Consider the following 17,642-nt stretch of genomic DNA (forward strand, 5'->3'; position numbering starts at 1 on the left):
CACTTCTGTTCCTTTACAAACATTTAAGGTGCTAAGTTATGGTCAAATTCTTTGTCAGTTTATGTTGATTTTGAAATTTAAGCTGCTATGTGCGTGTATGGACAGTCGGCGCAATTATCACCAATGAATCCACACAGTTTGCTCGGTAAATAATATCAAAGGCATGCCGCGATGTGTACCTTTTTCTAAAGATGGGTGCACCCTCAGTACATGCAGGCATTGAAATCGGATTTCTAAGACTAAACCACACTTCAATGACTTTTGCTTTGTCTATTCAATGTTCTGCCTTTTGTATGTGTGAAGTTTTCGATGCTCGCGAGCGATTAATGTCATCAGTATAATGCATTCCAATATATAATAAAATCAATTTTAGCCCAAAATTGTGGCCCTCGATTTAGTCCAATTTCTTTTAACTCTTTTATCGTTACGTAGCTAATCGAACATTATTAAACTAACAGTAAAACTAGAGCTTCAAATCAGAGATGGTGAGGCTGGGTATGATTGAGGGGGGAGGGTGGGGTTGGGTGGGGGTTGTATGTACTCTCGTTTTTCGTTTTTACAATTATACAATTAGTATATTTCCTGTTGCTGGGACCTTTTGTCAGCAATACTTGACAGTGGGGTGAAAAGTTCAAACTGTAACACAGTGAAACTATGACGCTAGATAAGTACCAAATAATAGTACCAAATAAACCATGACTATTAGAGGAAGCGGATTAAGGAGCAAAGAATAGGAAGAGTGGATTACATATGTTAGTAGAACTGGTAGTTGGTATAAGGAGTCCCAAGTCTTTGTTGAGGTCGGTGATGTGAGACTTAATACGAAAGATCCAATTGATTATTTCCGTTTACGTTCAGTTACAGATTTAAAGTTAGAAGTAGTTAAAATACATTTTAGGTTTCTGAGATAATGTAAAGGAAGATTGAATTGTTCGGAAACGGGGAATCCTGAAAAAGTATAACGAATCGATTGTTTTTTATTATTAAAACGTACAAGCGGAAAGCGGGAGCCTGTTTCACCTACATATGTTGCCATCTTTACAAAGAAAACATTTAGAATATGTAAGTGACATTACTAGAATCAAAAGTTAGGGAAGGAAGTCTGAGACCATAGTCAACATCGGGAATTTTAACCACAGGGCCCGGGGTAATATGGTGGCATATTTGGCACCTATGTTTTCCACAACGGAAATTACATGCGGAGGTGGAAACTGGGTAAGGAAGTCTGGAGGAAGTGAGTAGAAATCTAATATTGGGGGGTTGATGAAAATCTAGAAAGGTGAGTGGGGGGGGGGGTACTTTAAACTGATCATCTTTGAATGAAGCATCATCCTGTTTGATAGATCTCATAAAGCATTTAATGAGGGGGTTGTAATTAACGGAATGCTTGTAGTTTTGGACTTGTATTTTAATAAGTTCCTCACGGTTCAATTTGTCGGCCCTAGAGATACCCTTAAGTTTCTTTTGGAGTACATATATAGGCCTGTATGTGAGAATTAGTTGAGACTACAGTGAAACACTAGTAGCTGTTACGCAGAGTGCGTTGAATGTTGAGCGATCGTCAGACAATGCTGTCTGCAGTAAATGGTGGGTATTCACGCATGATGTTTTAATTAAGAAAAAATCACTCATTCAAGCAATATAATATGCTGCAGCTATCATGTATTATCCTTCATAATCAAGTTTTCATAATACGGTATCTAATTAAGTCGTGTTTTTTTGCGGTTAGGTGTTTGACCATGTTATAGCACCCGTGTCAATAAAGAGATAGTCAGGTGGACTTACATTTCCAATTGTAAATCTTTGTAAAGGTCATCAGAGTTTACAGTTGCCAATTGTTGCGTAATAAAAACTGCTAAAAGTTTTCAAATGTACTTGCTAATACAGATATAAAACCATGTTAACTCAATGTCTCTAAATTCATTTTAGTATGGGGACACCAATACATTCCGCCCCCCACATTTCATGTTGCCTAGATCCCTTTTAATGGAAGGTCATATCGACCTTTTCTTCTAGGTGTTTAAGATATTTATAAATAATTTACATTCCCACACAATAATATTAGAAGCGTCGACACACTGCTCTAAACCTTTTTCAAGTACGGTACACATTGACTTATTAACATGGGTTGAAAAACGTCTGGCGGGGCGCAGAAATGGTTCCCGCAAGCTGCCGTTTGCCCACCATGCAGTGCGTAAACCCATCCTCAAGGATCACACACTGTTAGTTTCTACTTCAGTGTAGACCAGGGGTTCCCTACCTGGGATGCATGAACCCCCAGGGGTGCGTGAGTCCGTTCCAGGGGGTTCGTGAGACGTTTCTGAAAGTCAAAACTAGAGTACTTTTTGTTGAACTAAAACCTGATATACCATATAATTTAGTAATGTGCAAAAGTCGTACCTATCGACAAACTTTTTACGCATTCCATACGCATATGTTGGCATAGTAGTACCGTACCGTGCATGGGATAAATAACTGAATTATGAAACAGACACAGGCCGCATGACTTTGAAGAAGAGCTGATCTGATCTTGAAGTTTCCAAATAATTATTTGTTCATCTTTTGTTTTTTCTTCATTACAATATAACACTATGAACTTGATCTTTTACGAAGCACTGTTATGCGTATTATAGTAAAATAATGAGTCAGATGGTGTCTCGCAAAGTTGGGGGTTCGTGGACAACTCTGACATCCACAGGGGGTACGTGGGGGGAAAAGTTAGGGAAACCCTGGTGTAGACAATACAAACCACCTTTACGGTACTTACTGAACCAAATTGATTCGCGACTTTTTTCTTCACTTGTTATTTGGTTTCGATCTGTTGATATATGTACCAATAACCGAATATTCTATATTTTTCTATGACGTCGCTCAAATGGTTATCAGACCTAGAAATTCCATTAATAATTATGGCACCAATATAAATATAATGTGATATTTATTTATTTATATACGAGCTCCATGCAGTATATCGATTTTTTTTACATGTTTTTGAACCAAAATTATAATCCCCTTGCGTGATTTGATCTTTATTCGATTTCTCCGTTGTGTCCCTTAGGGACTGTTACCAAAGGCTGACGGATGTAAGGTTCGTTACCACGTTACTATAAAGTTGGTTAAAGTGGTCCGATTCTCAGTTGGTAAAGTTGTTATTATCCTTTCCTATAATGTAGGTCTCTAAGTTACTTGGATGCAGACGATCGGTATAAGAGTAAAAACGTTGTCGATACCTCTCCATTTGCTATTTTATACTCTCTGAGCAATGAAAAACGAGAAAGAAATCTAGAAGTAACAGACCGTGTCCATTCTGAGGAAGGATGAACGGATGAACAAAACACATAAACAAACACACAAATTAACGTGTGCATGGAACATACAATGAAGGAAGCATGCTCCACAATACATATACAAATATCGGACATTCAAATGAACAAATAGACCCGCGGACAATCTACACGGTCTCACATACGTAGAGAAAGAGATACACAGTATAAGTGTACCACAAATACCCCCCACCCCCCACCCCCCCCCCCCACACACACACGCCCCATCGCACCCATCCAGGTACAACGGATAGACAAGTGATTTAAGCCTACACGTTTCTTATCACAGGAATAACCGATTCGTATCGCGGTCGGTAGGTTTGATTGGCGGTTCTAAACTATTCAGTTTAAGACCGCTTAAAAACTTCCACGAAAACTGAGCCAATGATCCACCTGAACCCCCCCTCCCCCACCCCCCCCCACACCAGCAGAATGCTTGAAAGCTAGCTTGGACTATGCATGGCTGTCAGCAAGTTGCGAAAAATGAAAATAAAATATTACGATATCTGGAAGAGTCCCGCGACACACGAAAATGTTTCGAACGACTTTTGAGTTGTGCTCCATAGTTTGAGGACCTACGGGTTGGATGACCTTTTAAAACAATAGAAATATAAAGAATCACATATTTTCACTAACTTAATTATCCGCCACGTACATGTATGACGTCATCTATATTGTTCATTCCGTTGTTTTAAACGCAGTCACATGATAGTTGAGAAAAGTTCACATTTATATCGCAGAATTGGTACCTATACATTCCATTCCTTAAAGCGCTTGCTTGATCAAAACCAAATCTGTCACAAATAAACGAAATTGATTACCTATTAGCACACTAAAAATTCCTACAAGTTTTCTCTACTTTTCTTTCCTTAAAGGCTCAAATCCTCCAAATTATTCCTAGAAATTGAGGATTGTTAGAAATAGACGATCAAAATTTCACGATAATAAAATGTTTGTTGAAATTAGAACGTGGGTGAACATCACTTGTTTTTCTAGCATATATTTGGGCGGCAATGCTGATGACCTTTGAACCATGTTCCGGTTTCCACGTATATATAGTCTGATAGGATTAGACAACAAATTAAGTATTTCTGATATAATTTCTTCGACTGTCAGTTCTAAACTTGTCAATATTATCGGAAACGGAAATGAAGAAGACAGTTGAAAGGTTTTCTGCAGGTGTCAACAAACAGCAGAATATAGCGAAACCTATGAGATGAACTTCTGGTCACAAGGGAAATTGATATTTAGGGCATGTTACTAGATTTGTCACATTTGAAAAATCCGTTTTTATTACAAATGAACTGTAGATTAATATGAAAACTAGTTTCAAGGACAATTTTTATTTCACTTCACGATGACCAATATTTCATAACCTCAGTGTACAGCTGGAGCCATTAATATGTGTTAGAAATTTCTCACTCTTGTTATCATGTTCCGTTTCTGTATTCTTTTTGCCCCTGGGAAACCCGACAATTGTGTTAAATATGTTTCCGAAGGGAACACAGAACGACATGCTAACCTTGCCTGGAGAGGTATTCCTTTTGCTAAATCTTTGGCTTTTGCCTGCAGAGATAAGATAAGGTTTTCTCGTGTGAATAAAAAATGACACCCCATAGCTAAAAGAGAGTTGTACGTTTCGTTTCGATAATTCTAAATCGCTGTTTTAGTAAGTGATTCCATAAGTTTCCGCGGAACTTTCCCTCAAAATAATAATGATGATGATGATGATGATGATGATGATGATGATGATGATGATGATGATGATGATGATGATGATGATGATGATGATGATGATGATGATGATGATGATGATGATGATGATGATGATGATGATGATGATGATGATGATGATGATGATGATGATGATGATGATGATGATGATGATGATGATGATGATGATGATGATGATGATGATGATGATGATGATGATGATGATGATGATGATGATGATGATGGTGATAATGATGATTATAAAAATAATTCTGGCCTATTAAAGCCTACCATGGGGCAGGAACGCGTTATGAATGTGTGGAACTGTATATTTACACCTCTCTCCCCCCCCCTCCCCATCCTCAGCAACGCCTCGTCTCTGAGAGGATGTACGTTTTCAAGATTTGAGTGCAATTGTTCATAGCATTAGCACAGTCGATCGATCAGCTTGATATGGTATTAAAATGCAGCCATTTTCATGCGTATAAGTTTTTTCATAGATCCACATTTTGACTGTATCGTGCAGAGAAATAAAACCTGTAACCAGCAAGAAGCAGTAAATAAAAAACAGAAATAAGAAGAACAAACAGGAAAGAAGATAAAATATAAGGTTGAAACTCGGCAGTATTGTGTAAAAGTGTATTCCTGCCACTCAGCAACACCTAAAATTTTCCAAATTACGAAATATTTTCGAATTGACAGGAATTGCTTTTCTTCCGAAATTACGACACTATACTAACTACACTGAACTTCTAAAAAAAAAATTGAATTGTTTAAAAAAAATTTTTTTTAATTGTTTAAAAAAAACGATAAAATGTTTTTGTTATGTTTCGAACAGTTTTGCGTAGCTTCATTCGATATCCAAAATTTCTTATAATGGTCGAAAAACAGATTCCGTAGCTTTTTGATTTCTCCAAAATTGTCGCCGGGGGAGGCGGGCGTGAAATAACCGTCCGGACATGCGAGAAGTACATCAGGGGTCGATATTTTGACAAATTACATTACAGCCCAGTTGAAACCTACCTTTGACCTCTGGAAATACTAGAGGTATTTGGAACGGATGTGACAACCTGCAGTATAGTATGCCCAGGGTTCAATCTTACGAAATATGGTAGGTATGTGGCAGGTGATCACCCGTTCTTAACGTTCTCTTTGAGTTTTTTATCCCCTTTTCTTCACTGAACATGACCCTAATGTTCCATAACAAGATTAGTAATATAATAGATTACTGTGCTTTGCTGTCAGATAGAATATAATTCGAAAAAATGTGGGGACTCTTTTTCTCCCTCTTTTTTTTTCTGTTGGTGGACATATTGTAAAGGATCAAGGATTTGTTAAAGGACTCTAGTTAAAAGGTGAATTGGACCATCAGCTGAGAGGTCAGGGAAATATGCATGTTTATCATATTATAACTATACTAGGCGACGTGTGTGTAAATCTAGGTTTTGAGAGGGACGCTTAGAGAGTGGTCTGTTTTGTTATAACTATATATACAATAGTACAATCGGCCTAATTATTCAACGTTTATAGTTCAGTATATTTATAGGGAAACATACGGGGAACCACGTTTCTTTGTAACACGCCAATGAGATACAGAATTAGGTTCAACATAACTTACTGTGAGTGACCAGATTCCACAGTGGGTAATGAGGACAAAATGATGTTAAGGCGCATTCTACCATCCCATTGGCTGGCTCCCGATACTCTGATAGCCGATCATGCTGGGGTGAAGGTCAAAGTGAAGCCACTAACAGAGGCGTCATCCCAGGTCATTGCCGAGATGGGGGAGAGAACGGTGCGATGTGGGGTCAGGGTTAGAGAGGGGAACTATTCGGTGTATATGGTAATGTGCTATCCTAGAAGCCTTCGAAGATAAGACCCTATATATGCAATTGGTTGTAGCCACAACCATTCACATATGTTAGACTTCACAGAATATAATATGATTTAGCCGGTGTTTCCGTGGCAACAAAGTGGCGAATAAGGTTTTGTTGTCAAGTATATGATCCTGAAACTTGAGAGATGAACCCTGATACGCAAATCTGGATTTCCATTTAAGAAACATATTGAGCAAGCATGCAAGCTATGTATCCTATATAAACTGACTTTTTATCATTTAAAACCGCACCTAGATAACGTAACTACGTGCAAGGTATTTAGGTATTATTTCTAGTGGTTATGCTTCTATTTATAGCTTATAACATAATCGTAAACGGTATTGCTTTGAATACGCAAGAAGTCCACCATCAATAAGAAAAGAAAATATAAATACAAATATCAAATCAATGAGTGGGTTTCGTGAATAGTGATATTTCATGTGTAAAATTTTCCGTTATATTAACTAGGTCAGTTCTTTTTTATATATTTTTTATTATTATTATTATTTTTATTATTTTTTTTATAATAGTATGATAAGAGAAAAAAAGAGGAAACTTCGAGAATACTGTTTGTATCTATATAAGTTCTAGTTTACAATGTGGGTAAAGCTGTGAGAATGCCCCGAGGGTTGTAACTTGTTGTATGGACAGACAGGTGTTCATGTTAAAGGGATCAAACAACAGCGTTAAAAGTGGACGACGATATACGCATAGTAGCCAGGAATTTTCGGATTACATATTAAAAAAATAGTCCTGTAACATCAGTCGAGGCGTCAAATTTCTTTTGCGTATACCTTCCACCGGCCAACCACTATCAGAATTATCTATTTTTCCCGCCTTTTTCTCCTTGGGTTATTTTTTTCGTCCACAATAATTTCATATCGTAAAACATAATGGGGGCTGTGTACAGTTATTCGAGAAAATATCTTATCTGTTACATTTACTTTACGATTTACAATGTATACCAATATGTTACAGAAGTTATGAAAATTTATGTCTGATATAAACTAAATATTACAGTGGTGGTAAATACCAGTTATTGCACTTACCACTATGTAGTGTGACATTATTTCCTTAACGAAATACGCGGCAGTTTATTCCCCCCCCCCCCCCACCAGTATTACATAACCTTAACAAATATAAAAAAAATGTTCCTCACTTCTCTTCATGAAAACAAAACACTGTCCATTAAACTCTCTGTAAACAATTCCTAATACTTGTACCTTTTGGCAAGGTTTCCCTGTTAATGTTAAAAAATGGTCAAGATCAATTTAACACAATCGTCTTAGGCGCAATTCGTTCCAAACTCATCATAAAGTATGTATTTCGGTTTTTCTTCTTTCATATGTATACCTTCCATTCTCCACCTCCTTTTTTCTTTAGGGAGGGGGTTGGGGTGGGGTGGGGTGGGGTGGGGTGGGTGGGGAGGTGGGTTTCCGGAAAGCTTGTGCAGTTGCTTTTCCACAAGCGGTTTTACAATTATCGGATCGAAAGTTCAGGGTCTCGAAGGGTGTATCCACTTTTGATTTGCATGAGGAAACCTTATCGCAAGATTTCAGACAGAAGCCAAAGACGTAGAAATTAAAAAAGCTTCATCGTGTAAAGAACAATATTCTTAAACCTCCCTTTGGCCACATTTGAAGCATGAGTGGTATTTGTTAACTGAGCGCCGGGTTTTGCAGGTAAGGGGAGGGATTGTCTTAACCCACGGGAAAATTACCCTATACTTAACGTAAATTGACGTATTTTCTAATTTTCTTGAACCTTGATTTGACGTATTCTATACATATACATTGCAATAACAAACCAAAAAAGTGTTTCAGTTGCGGTAAAATTCTTTTTCCAGCGCATCATCAAACTTCCGAAACGTGAGTCAAATGGATAATACGAACATTACACCCAATAGATACCGGAAGGTTTCAATATGTAGTATAGCTTTTTACGTAAACATAGGCGCTGACACAAAGAAAATCTTCACGTTGCAGTCAACTCGTTGGATTTGGGGGAACGCGTTCTTCGGCGTGGTAGAACTTCGACGGCGCAAGGACCAACGCATCACATAAGTGAACAGAAAAACAAACCAGCAAGCATGTCAGAGAAGGTCCCTCCAAGCTTTGTTCCATTGGAAAATTTGTGTGGGTTTGTTTGTGTGTGATAACCGCTTATGGGCACCAGCATATATATATATATGACGTTCTTCTTGTTGTCTTGTGTTTCAAATCATTTTATTTTTTATTTATATTTTGACAAGGGTGCAGAAATTACATTTTGATCAAGTTCACTTGCCCTTTCTGTCCAACTCAATCACCTCCCGCCAACATCTGACCCAACTTTCTTAGATAATATAGTGAAGGGGTCAATTTTCAGAAGCTATAACTTTACCTGCATGGATTTACATTTGAGTTATGTAAGTTTAAAGATAGCGGTCTCTTGTAATCATATATCCCGTCTGGATATTGTTTGAGAAAATAAAAAGGCAAGCCTCTCCAAAACAATTCATATCGATGGGTAACTTTTAGATTGTTACATTTAATATCCATGTATGACAGAGAGTGGGGGAAAATGATAACAGCAAACAAATCAGTCAAAATCGTTCAAAACACGTATATACGTTGTTAAAGTAACGAGAATAATAGAAAGCAGTCCTTTTGAGACAAGCGTCAAATATTTCCTCTCTCAAAGACAAACGGAAGTATTTACTCCTTCTATCGTTTCTGTAAATGACGATGTACTTCTGCTGTTTGGTCGTTAAAAGAAAACAAAATCAAATGCAAACTAAACCGGGAGGGAAAAGAAAAAATATAGAACCCAGTAGGAATTAGATAAGAGAGAGGAATGCTTAGTTTTTATGAACCGCAATAAGAATCGTAATAAATAGACATATAGATATATAGATCTATAATTTTTATTGTCACTCTTATCACTCTAACGTTTCTCTTCCTCCTTCTGTTTCGATTAGAGTTGTTAGACGCGCGAACAATACCACGCCATCAACGTCACGTGATAGGTGCTATGAGGGTCCCGGGCCTTACTGTGTTCGTGATGATAACCATGAACATTAGCATCGGTAAGATTTGTTTTTCTTTACTAATCTCCCCCCGCCCCCCTTCACCTCCCAAAGTTGCAGCTTCTTCCACTTTTTGCTTCGATTTATATCTTTATTGTCTACTTAGTCCTTTTCTGGTTTGCTTTGTTTGTAAAACGTGCATGGAAAGAAATCATTCTATCATATTAATGACTAGTCAAAATATAAAAGTCAAATCTCTCTTGAAGTCAGCGTCCTGTTTCAAATGATACCGGCAGCCAGTTTAATCACAGATTTAAGGTACACAGATGTAAGGTACCCGATAGTCAGAATCTGGTGACCCCATCAAAGGATAGAATGACCTCGCGTACTTAGATCTAGGTTACCCAGTATAGATAGAGTCTTCCAAGACTTCTAATTTCTAAAGGACTCCTATTCTACTGAATCTTTGTGTCCCCTGTTTATTTCGAAATGTTGTAATCACACAATTGAGTAATAAAGTAACTTCTGTTGTTAGTCATTATAAGCTTATCACAGAGTATCGCGAGTAATTACTCATATACTCTTCCTTTTGTATAGTTCTTAACTTCTTTGGCACTATATATATATATATATATATATATATATATATATATATATATATATATATATATATATATATATATATATATTTATATTTATATATATTTATATTTATATATACTTGCTTTTTCCAATGGCTATTGGAATTCGCAATGAGTACTTTGATCAGACAGTATTGCTTATATAGCTTGGCAACTAAATGGCGATACAATTAGTTTGAGTGTAGGAGGTATGCTTGTTGGCACCCATGTGGTCATTTTTGTATAATCTATTTCCATTAATAAATGAGAGGAAACTATTTCAGTAATAGCCAATATACTTCATGGTTAATTTCCTGTCATTCGGTCAGATCAGATAGGTCGCGCCGCTGACCAGTTATCAGTTGAGACAAAGATTTAACGGAGAAATTTAAATGAGCTTTAACAACGTCGGAAAGTTATAGAAACAAAGAAAATTGTGGTAAATGGGAAAAGCAGGAAAGGTTTAAAAATGTGTTATTTATAGATTGAATATTAGAAAAGGAATAAAAGTAAGCAACGATAAATGTTTAGAAAGTCTTTGGCATACTGTATTTCCTGGTTACAATAATCGTAGAACAAGAATACTCCTTTAACCAGTTCGTTTATTATAAACGGAATAATATAAGTGCCATTATTTAGATCGGACGGAATATAATAGGCGTTGAGAAGTTTTTCACCGAGATGTTTCAACGATTAGTAACTGTATTTAGGTCGGGTCAAATCTGCTTTTTTTGTCTTATAAAAGAAAAGATAAAAGATTGGGTCAAGACTTGCGTGAGAGAATTAAATGCTTGGCATCTGCTAAGATAACGAGTCATCATGCGTATCTAAGACAGCTTGCTAATAGCATGGTGTAGGGTCAGACCTAGTTTATGTAAATGAAAGGAATTCATATTTATAGGTCAACATAAAACCATCATCATTCAATTAAAAACTCGAATTGTTAATCAGACGAAAGTGAAAAGTGAAATGAAAGTGAAGAAAATGGACATAAATTGTATATTGTTTGCGTCATGGTAAAATTAAATTATAAAAGGGTTTCCTCGCACGATAGTTTTTGGGGTTCAAAAATTGGAGGGGAGGGAGAAAGATGGGAGTGAAGAGAAGGATGGGAGGGGTGTGAAGAGTAAGTGGGGGGGGGGTATATACCTTATAGAAGACACAAGTGTTCACATATAAATGCAGAACACATCACATATTAATTTCATGAGTAAACAATATGTCTCCCAACTGATATGATTATCATAAATAAAATGCTATACCGTACATATTCTGACCTCATTAATAGACTGATAGGCTGTTACCATTATATTTCGATTTTTTTATTCACAATTACTTAAAATTCACCAAAAGCAAAGTCATGTCAAGATCGAAATCTAACGTCACGTGCTATCTAAACTTTCTCCTTCCTCACCAATATATTTTGATATCTTGACTTATTCTGGAATAAGACATAATGTTAATAATAATATGAAAAAGAAAGAAGCATATCATCAAAAACATTTGAAACTATACAGAAACTGTGACGTCACGTTGTATCCTGACCACAAAGGTTATGAAGATTCGAAACATATGAGAGAGGCTTACATATTAATTTAAAACACACAGTAGACTTTACTATAGTTTTCATATAACGGTTTTAATTAACCGAATACCTACAGTTTGTGCATTCCTACCTGCTGGTTCGTATATGAACTTACATTATGCGTAGGAAGTTTAAACGTCATGTTACGTACGTATACGTGTGGGTTTACGATGCTTAAAGGAACACACATGGTCTGATTGAATATCCATTTGCAAATTATCAAATTTATAAAAATAAAAATATGGAAATGTTGTCGTAACATCTGAGAGACATTTCTGTGAGGGTCGAATATACACTCTCTTTAGAGTATAGAATATTTTACAGAGGACTTGTTGGGGGTAGTTCGTAGGCTGACATTTAAACTTTTGTATCATGCTCCCACCCCACCCCCTTCCCCCACTCGTGTCATTCCACGAGCCCACTCCCTCATACTTATTAGATTAAGCAATTTTGACTGATTTCAGCCATAAATTGAGAAAAATATTGATGGGAAGAAAACATTACTCATTGATATTTTCACTAATCCAGGATTAAATATTAATCCATAATTCATCCATAAACTGAAAACCAATGAAAATTTTGTAACGTTCGTCCATCATAAATTGTGACATTAACACATGCTGAAATAGGCCAACGCCACTGATATTTGCGTTCGTTCCCGGCCATGTAGGCCTAAATATGGCGTGCGGCCTTGGAAAAATTTACCTTTCGAATTTTTTCTTCACTTCAGAAAAGAGGTATAAACTGTACCATCCCAATCCGAATATGTTTCTACTTAAGATGTTAAGAAAATCGCCAATTTCCACTAGCAAGAGCATCGGTTTACCGGTTTACTACAATGTTGACACTACATACACAGGGTTTTCAGATCACAAATGTTTCTATAATAGGAACGTGTGTAAACATGGCGGTGGATAAATGAAACGGTAATTCGTTTCTTTTTATACCCCCCCCCCCCTCACCCCGCCCGGAATACAGCCAAATCTTAGCATATTATTCCGAACATGTATTTCGTTACCACAGTCGAAAGTATAGCATTGGGATTGGCCAACCAAACAAAGTTCATGAAATTCAATGATGACTTTTAACGTATACCACACTACTTCGATAACCCATCAATTTCTGTTCGCGTTCTAATTTCGAAACAATTGTTTTCCCAGTGACTGTGTTATTTCAACTTAATTGACATTAATTTCTGGTGGCTTGTCCAGCTGTATGATAATTAACCAAACCTTTTATTTTAACACCTGAGGCCGTTAATTGCAGTGGTTTTGTGAAGAAAACAAAAAAAAAAGTTTCCACGGTTAGAAAAAATAATATTTCATGAAGTCCAGCTATGAGATGATTTGATATGTTATAAAAGGTCACTCCGTTATCATTTAATTTGTTAATTTTCTTTTCTCTTTTTTCTTAATACCTTTTAAATCGACAATGAGCTATATAGGATCTATCAAAAGTGGTCAAGGCATTTCGTAAATGATTGCCCTGTGGTGGTAAGATGATACCTGTGCGACGCTTAGTTTTCTGACAAAATGAATGCTGGAGATCTGGTTTGACAAGGAGAGAAGATGTCACACGTCACTCTCCATTGTTTTAATTCATTGCAAGGGAAAAAAAACCATCCCGAGATGACACAGATCGCATTAATATATAGTTGGTATACATGATTATTATATATATATACCATAAAGGAGCAGATATTTACCGCTCGATAAAAGATTTAATAAAATTAAACGGGATTTCTCTAAAGAGTTGATTTGAGCTTGATGTAATTAAGACATGTCTGACCATCGGGGGATAACAATGCATGACATTTTGCCATGATGAGAGTCAGTGATGCGACCGATCGAAAAACGAACAAGGGTGTCAGCGAGTGTACAAAGGGATATAGATGATGCTAAATATCATTATATATATACAGGAGTGATACGACGATAAAGTAACGGAGGGGAACGTTTAGGGAACTGGGATCGAGTGGGGGGAAGGGGGGTGAGGGTGGAGGGGGTAGGATGTGGTGAGATTGGTACTTGCTACTGCATCTGTGTATTGAAGTTTTTATTTAAATGACTTGCACAAAAGATCGAGGTCAACGGTCATTTGAGGTCAACAGGGGTTAAATAAAAACATGAAAACCTTGTCAAAACGATTTACAAAATCTGGATGTCACACTTGGCATGTATAGCTTGCCCATCATGAGTGCAAGAACCTAATTGCTTTTGGTGGATGATCGAATGTCCTGTTGGGTTCATTCGAGGTCAACTCCTGAAAATTCGTAAGAAAGGGCCGTAGTTTTATGAAATTTAACATGGACTAAGTTTGTACTTGTTAATGGTGGATTGCATATGCTAATGATGTGCAACTCTTCAATAGTTAGCGAAAAACATTTGTTATGAAATGTACGAAGCCAGTGATATTGGGAAATTTATTTAAAGAAGCCTAAATGTGTACTATAAGTTATTCAGCTGTGTTGTCCCACAAAATGTAGTAAATTATACAACAAGGTTATCTGATATGAAGGTTGTGGTTCTGTACTGTATAGTTGTTACGTATGAAGATATAATTGAAGTTATTGTTCCGCAGGTATGTAGCAACAATGAATATTTCTAGTAATTTTTGGATTGGTTACTTAGACACTAGTTTTTTTTTAAATATGCATGTTTCTCTCGTTTTTTTCTTTTTGATTGCATGCTCATTTTTCACGCCTGTCGTGCGTTGTCTTTCTATGAATAAATTTAAATAATTGATTTTAAACGTCTTTGTCTTGCTATTCTATTGTTATATGTTGCTCCTTCTTGCCCATTTTCGTTCTTCTTTCTGGTATACCTAACCTCTTCAGCTCTTTCTTTCTTGTTTTGTTTAAACTTTTAACAGTCGTTTTTTTTTTTTTTGCAGACAGTAAACTTAGTGGTGCATGCCACGTGATTGATATTTTGAGCTTTAATTACATCGCACACTAATGTTAGCTATTTTTAGTAGGCCCTAGTTTACGGTGATCTTTCAGAAGTGTAAAAATCGAGACTATGAAGATTAATACACAAAAAAATTGTTTGTTTCATGATGAACTTAACGCCCACTATAGGTGAGATTTTATATAAAAAGGTGAGGGGGATCAAACAATAGAGTGGAAAGGGGGGGGGGGTGGTGGTGGCCATTCAGCCTTCAAACACACGTGTGACTTGACGTGTGACTTTCGATTGTTTTCCTGTAGCGTTGTATAAAGGAATTAGCATAATTTATATATATATATATATATGATATGTTGCCCTAGCAACTGCATGCAATACACTAGTCAGAATTCAGTCAAGATGGCGTGTTGCCGGATCAACCATCTTGAAACTTGACTATTATGACGTCATGCATGTATCCTCCGTTGAATGACACAGAGGTTCCTCTAACAGACAATCTCACTCTTTAATATCTTTGCTATTAAATTGCTTTCTTGGTTTCATTTCTGTTTTTCTTTTGCTGTGAACATGGCGTCAATTTTCTTTCCATTTTGAATTTACCTTTCGCCGCAGGTTGTGTGCATGCAGGTAGCTGGTTTTCTATTGGTGATTGGGGACCAAGTCATTGGATAAGGGAGATGTGTGCTTGGATTGGTAAGTCTCAGGCAATGAGGGAATGGAGATAACCAGGAGTGAAAGGTGAACAACGTGCTAATTAAATAAAATAACCATCACAGCATAGAGGTTATATCGCACAAACGACCCTTCCCCTGCCCGACCCCTCCGGGACTATAGTATACAACTCCGTGGCTACAGTCTCCTCTCCTCTCCTCTCCTCAGTCTCCTCAGTCTCCTCCCCTCTCCTCTCCTCTCCTCTCCTCTCCTCTCCTCTCCTCTCCTCTCCTCTCCTCTCCTCTCCTCTCCTCTCCTCTCCTCTCCTCTCCTCTCCTCTCCTCTCCTCTCCTCTCCTCTCCTCTCCTCTCCTCTCCTCTCCTCTCCTCTCCTCTCCTCTCCTCTCCTCTCCTCTCCTCTCCTCTCCTCTCCTCTCCTCTCCTCTCCTCTCCTCTCCTCTCCTCTCCTCTCCTCTCCTCTCCTCTCCTCTCCTCTCCTCTCCTCTCCTCTCCTCTCCTCTCCTCTCCTCTCCTCTCCTCTCCTCTCCTCTCCTCTCCTCTCCTCTCCTCTCCTCTCCTCTCCTCTCCTCTCCTCTCCTCTCCTCTCCTCTCCTCTCCTCTCCTCTCCTCTCCTCTCCTCTCCTCTCCTCTCCTCTCCTCTCCTCTCCTCTCCTCTCCTCTCCTCTCCTCTCCTCTCCTCTCCTCTCCTCTCCTCTCCTCTCCTCTCCTCTCCTCTCCTCTCCTCTCCTCTCCTCTCCTCTCCTCTCCTCTCCTCTCCTCTCCTCTCCTCTCCTCTCCTCTCCTCTCCTCTCCTCTCCTCTCCTCTCCTCTCCTCTCCTCTCCTCTCCTCTCCTCTCCTCTCCTCTCCTCTCCTCTCCTCTCCTCTCCTCTCCTCTCCTCTCCTCTCCTCTCCTCTCCTCTCCTCTCCTCTCCTCTCCTCTCCTCTCCTCTCCTCTCCTCTCCTCTCCTCTCCTCTCCTCTCCTCTCCTCTCCTCTCCTCTCCTCTCCTCTCCTCTCCTCTCCTCTCCTCTCCTCTCCTCTCCTCTCCTCTCCTCTCCTCTCCTCTCCTCTCCTCTCCTCTCCTCTCCTCTCCAATCCTCTCCTCTCCTCTCCTCGGTCTCCACTCCCTGTACCCATCCATATACGCCATGTTGTGGTCCCCCACCCTTCCCTTCCCTGGTGGAGATTCTGTGGATGTTGTTCATCACTCTCTGTCGCAGAGAACCCCGCTGTAATATAGCCGTCTGACCATTGGGGAACCTGCATGTGAAAAAGAGTATAGCACTAGCATGGTCTCAATGTCGACACCATTATAACGCATTACATCATTACCCACAATGCTTTGTATGTGAACGCAAAAATGTTCATAACAAAACAAAGAGTTTGTAAAGATGAAAAGAGAAGATAATTATATGGGTCATCAAACGCAAATGACACGTGCCAAATAATAGCCTACATGACCCAATCAAGAGTATTTATATATATATATATATATATATATATATATATATATATATATGTATATATAACAAACGTTCTTATTTAAGTTCAATGTTAAAGAATAATATGCGTTTGTGTCAGAGGAAATCTAATTGTGTAAACTATTTCCGCAGTTGTCCTGCAGTGTTTAGCGACCTATTGAAATTATTTTTTTGCGTTATGGACAGGAAGTCATTGAACGTGTCAGACCGTTTAAGGAAATCACGGTCAAGTTTAATACGTTTTCTGTAATTACGAAACACCGTGACCATGTACTTAACGATAGCTGATCTGCTTGTCGGTAGAAAGGGCTTGTGTATATATTATTTCAGAAGTTGGTAGACGGGGGAGGGTGGGGCGGGGGGAGAGGGGAGAGGGGAGAGGGGGAGGGAGAAGGTCGATTGTCCGGGATGGCATGAGTCAGGATATGGCTAATAGTCGAGTTTCGTATATGAATTAACAGAAATTTGGTTTTATCCGTC

At 38.2% G+C, this 17,642-nt stretch overlaps 1 protein-coding gene across 2 annotated transcripts in view; it reads left to right on the top strand.

Annotated features, from left to right (window-relative positions):
* The window catches only part of LOC139981612 (pancreatic triacylglycerol lipase-like), a 37,940-nt gene that overhangs the window by 9,869 nt on the left and 10,429 nt on the right, over positions 1-17,642 (top strand). The window contains exons 2-3 of one of the 2 annotated variants that reach the window (XM_071994133.1): positions 9,873-9,980; positions 15,644-15,724. In XM_071994133.1, the coding sequence (XP_071850234.1) occupies positions 9,926-9,980; positions 15,644-15,724 (136 nt within the window). In that variant the 5' untranslated portion in view covers positions 9,873-9,925. The remainder of the gene's footprint in view (positions 1-9,872; positions 9,981-15,643; positions 15,725-17,642) is intronic. The other variant, XM_071994141.1, reaches the window with a different exon arrangement.

The sequence above is a fragment of the Apostichopus japonicus genome, chromosome 2 (genome assembly GCF_037975245.1).
Source record: "Apostichopus japonicus isolate 1M-3 chromosome 2, ASM3797524v1, whole genome shotgun sequence".
Taxonomy (NCBI): domain Eukaryota; kingdom Metazoa; phylum Echinodermata; class Holothuroidea; order Aspidochirotida; family Stichopodidae; genus Apostichopus; species Apostichopus japonicus.